Source organism: Perkinsus marinus (genome assembly GCF_000006405.1).
Source record: "Perkinsus marinus ATCC 50983 genomic scaffold scf_1104296938480, whole genome shotgun sequence".
NCBI lineage: Eukaryota > Perkinsozoa > Perkinsida > Perkinsidae > Perkinsus > Perkinsus marinus.
The window spans coordinates 4,584-8,347 of record NW_003213419.1 but is presented as its reverse complement, the minus strand read 5'-3'; the positions used below and the strand labels follow the sequence as shown (position 1 = coordinate 8,347).

The 3,764-nt window shown below is 41.6% G+C and overlaps 1 protein-coding gene across 1 annotated transcript in view; it reads right to left on the bottom strand.

The window, feature by feature from the left end:
- Window positions 1–560: 560 nt before the first annotated feature.
- The window catches only part of Pmar_PMAR013908 (Zinc transporter, putative), a gene marked incomplete at both ends in the record, with an annotated part of 3,639 nt that continues 435 nt past the window's right edge, over window positions 561–3,764 (bottom strand). Inside the window, 8 exons of the mRNA XM_002782718.2 lie at window positions 561–584; window positions 719–814; window positions 861–1,034; window positions 1,649–1,736; window positions 2,486–2,600; window positions 2,644–2,704; window positions 3,332–3,471; window positions 3,517–3,603. Of these exons, the coding sequence (XP_002782764.1) occupies window positions 561–584; window positions 719–814; window positions 861–1,034; window positions 1,649–1,736; window positions 2,486–2,600; window positions 2,644–2,704; window positions 3,332–3,471; window positions 3,517–3,603 (785 nt within the window). The remainder of the gene's footprint in view (window positions 585–718; window positions 815–860; window positions 1,035–1,648; window positions 1,737–2,485; window positions 2,601–2,643; window positions 2,705–3,331; window positions 3,472–3,516; window positions 3,604–3,764) is intronic.

Sequence of the window (3,764 nt, the reverse complement as noted above, 5' to 3'; positions counted from 1 at the left end):
TTCAAGTGTGATGCAGTTTTCTCTCGATGGTTGCTATGAGCGCGTAGGGGTTGCCCTATGTCCAAGCTGATCTGAGGACACGAAGAACTCAGTAGTGGAGTCCGGCGATGGCTGAAATGGTCACGTAGCTCTTCTTTGTAATCCGTTTGGTGTTCTATGAACACGGACCTCACGAGAGGGTCCGCTCGCAGAGACCCCGCGTTCCCTACATCATGGTATGGTCAAGGGCAAAAGGAGCTTCTTAATTTCATCCCATTCCCACCACTTCCGGGAGCAATCACCGAAGAGGATGACAACACTCACTGAGTGTTACTCGAACTCTGATGGACTCACTCTGTGTCTCTGAGTGTTTTCCCTCATCGGTATTTCTAAGGACGGACCGTGACGAGCCACCGACCAGGAGTGGTATATTGAACTCTCATCGAAAACATATTGCATTGACATCAAAGTATGATCAAGTATTCAGATTAGGCTCTCGCGTTCCAGATATCGCATCACTAGATAACTCAAAACAATGACAATAACTGAGGCAACTGAGCATCTATATATCTACAAATAGTTTACATTTCGTCGTGAACATAAACCTGAAAAAAAGAGCAGATAAACGACCGCCAGGCCGTATGCAACAACAAGCCGCATAAAGATCGAGCCGACTGCAAAGGGATGACCATGTTGTATTATTAGACTCAAATTCGAATGTAAAAACCGAAGGACTTACAGTAGGCTGAAAGAAGGCTTGTAAGGCAGTAACGACGCTGAACGAATCACCATCACTCGCCAACTGTCCCTCGGCAGCCTCATGGACAGAATGAACCTGACCTCTTTTGAATCTTACCAGATAAGACCTAAGATATTCTCACCAGCGCCACGCCGAGCCAAGCTGCGATCACAACAGGTCCGATCGTTTTCAAGAAATGCAGCGGTCCTGTCGAGTGACCCGTTGTTAGAAGTTTCCAAGTTGTAGAAAAAAGTTGCTTCCCCAAGATGAAAACGGCGAAGGTCGTAAAGCTTCCGGCAGCCAACGCTGCTGTCGCCTAAAATGAAGTGGACAGATACGGCAACAATGGAGTTTCACGAGCCGTGAAATGAGAGAACTTATTTCAAGACTACTGCATATCACCGCGAATATCGCGTTTTTCACCGAGTTTTACGCCACTTCGCGTAAAACGGGTAGTCGTGAAACTCCAATGTGCAGTAGATTAACAAAACATTGCAGAGAGATGGAATATACTCGTCTTTACTTCAACAATGGAGTTTCGACTGTTTTACGTGAAGTGGCTTAATACTCGGTGATGTGCAGTAGTCGTGGAATATGTTTTTGACTAGTGTTTTTTTACATCACTAGGGTGAAACTCCAATGTACTTCGCATTTCAAATACGACATCGGAGAATGCACTAAGTCAACGCCGATATGTCCATGCGTGCATATTACCAATTTTTTGATATTCGCAGTTATCTTATAATTGAATATTTCCACATTTTCTACACTTTGCCACAGTCACACAGAGAATACTGATTTTTTTCACAAAAAATATTCACGTAAAAGATGTGAAATTTTCACTCAAAAACTGCAAATTGCAGATCGTTAAAAATTCAAACTGTACTGAAATATTTCCTATAAAAATCTCCAAATTTTACCCCGCCCTACCGCGTAAGCTTTACGAGCCAAAGCAGTTTGCAAGAAGAACGCCACCACCACACCCAAAGGGCAAGTTAGCGATACCAGGAAATTCAACCTAAGAAGAAAAACGAATCAAGAGTTTACCAAGTATGGAAACGAGTCATGTTTTTCTTTCCAGTAAGGAAAAAATGCAGTTTCACCACTCTAGTGATATGAAAAACACTAGTGAAAAATGTATTTCACGACTACTGATGCATATCACCGCGAATAAAATCACGTTTTCACGGAGTATTACGGCGCCACTTCACGTAAAACGGGTAATCATGAAACTCCAACGTCCCCTGTAATCGATGCACCGCAGCCTTGCAAGCTCTCTCAACACTCATAATCGTCAGTGGCCGCTTTATTGTACAGTGAGTGCTCCGATGATTTTGGAATACCACGTTTTCCGCGAACTTCTCCAAGATTAGTTTCAGCACCCATTTTCAATTCTCAGAGTTAGCCCAGAACTGCGGGCTCACACTCACAGGTTATAGCTAGAAGGCATTGACCACTACTCAAACTAGTCTTCGAGAAATCTGCGAAAACCGCGATATTTGAAAACTATTTGAGGTATTGGTAGTATTCTAGATACGATGGTAGTTTCATAATAGGTGTGCGGTGACTGTATGAAGAAGTTTCACTAGTTTTACGTGAAGTGGTGAAAAACGCGATTTTATTCGCGGTGATATGCAGTAGTCGTAAAATATGTTTTTCACTATTGTTTTTCATACCACTAGGGTGGTGAAACTCCAACGAGTATCATAATACTTAGTATCCATAATGCGTATAAGTGAGTTTCCATAACTTTACATTCTCGCTTACCAGAGCAATCTGCGCGGTTGTAGACCAGCAGCTAAGAGTAGTAGTCCATCAGAAAGCTCCTGAGGAATTTCGTGAGCTGCAACTGCGATGGTCACCGTCCGACCACTTGCGATGTCTACGAAGTGTGGTATGAAATTATATACTTTTATTCATCTTACTTGAACTAAGGTACGCCATCCCAAGAGAAAGACCATCAACGAAGTTATGAACGAGTTCGATCTGAAATAAAATGAAAATTATTTCGTAACAGCATGCTGGCCGTTCCCAGAAAAATACGGAAAATCTCAGATGTGACAGTGTTACTGCTTCTACCCATTGTGCGCGATTGCACGTGTGTGCATAGCAAATCACCTATTCCCCCGAAAAGGACAAGCAACAGACAGACAGTTGTGAATCACTCAAGTTTTCGGTTTGATAAAAGCGTTCTCTCCGGTGAGTTTCTCCCAAATCACGTCACCATATGATCTTATATAGCTTACATTTGAGCAACAATACTCTTGATAGCCGTAAATTTTATTTTCATAAAGTATATATTGGAGTTTCACGGACTCTTCTAAATTCGCCCAATAAACTCCGACAACTACGAGCATCGCTCTCATTTTTCGAGAAAAAAAATTCCCCTTCCCCTTACACGCGAAATTTTGTTAAAATTACCATTTCACGTAATGTAGGTAAATTTCCAAACGAAAATATGCGACCAACGAATTCGATGATAACATTTATAGATTTCGTATCGCTTCAGAGATTCCATGTACAAATTCTGATTTTCTACAGAAAACTGCACAAAATTTGCGATTTTTTTGCAAAAATTACGGAAAATTTTGCAATGCAAAGCCATGAACTTACGAGTAAGTTGGCGATGCCGAAATTTTTGATTTCATCTCTTTTTCTTCCGGTGTGATTTTTGTGCTGTTTTTCGTGAAGTAAATCAACACCTTTATTGATCCCAAAAGTAAGCGCCACGCCGAGTGCGAAATAAACCAAGCCTGAGTGGAAAAATTGTGGTCGTGAAAGTTGCATAAACTTTTTACTGTTTCCTCCAGCGTTCATAACCTGTGGAACGAGATGACCAAAACTATCACAAGTCATCACCGCACAAGCGAACGCCAGGAAAAAACCTGAAAATTTACGATGAAAAAATTTCGGAATTTTTTCTCTCACTTTCCAAAATTTTCGGCGCAGTTTCCCCACTTTTCAGCAAATACACCAGAAAAAGTGAAGTGCCCGCAGAGACGATTGAACAAACCTAAACGTTTATACAGAGGGAAATGATGAACGA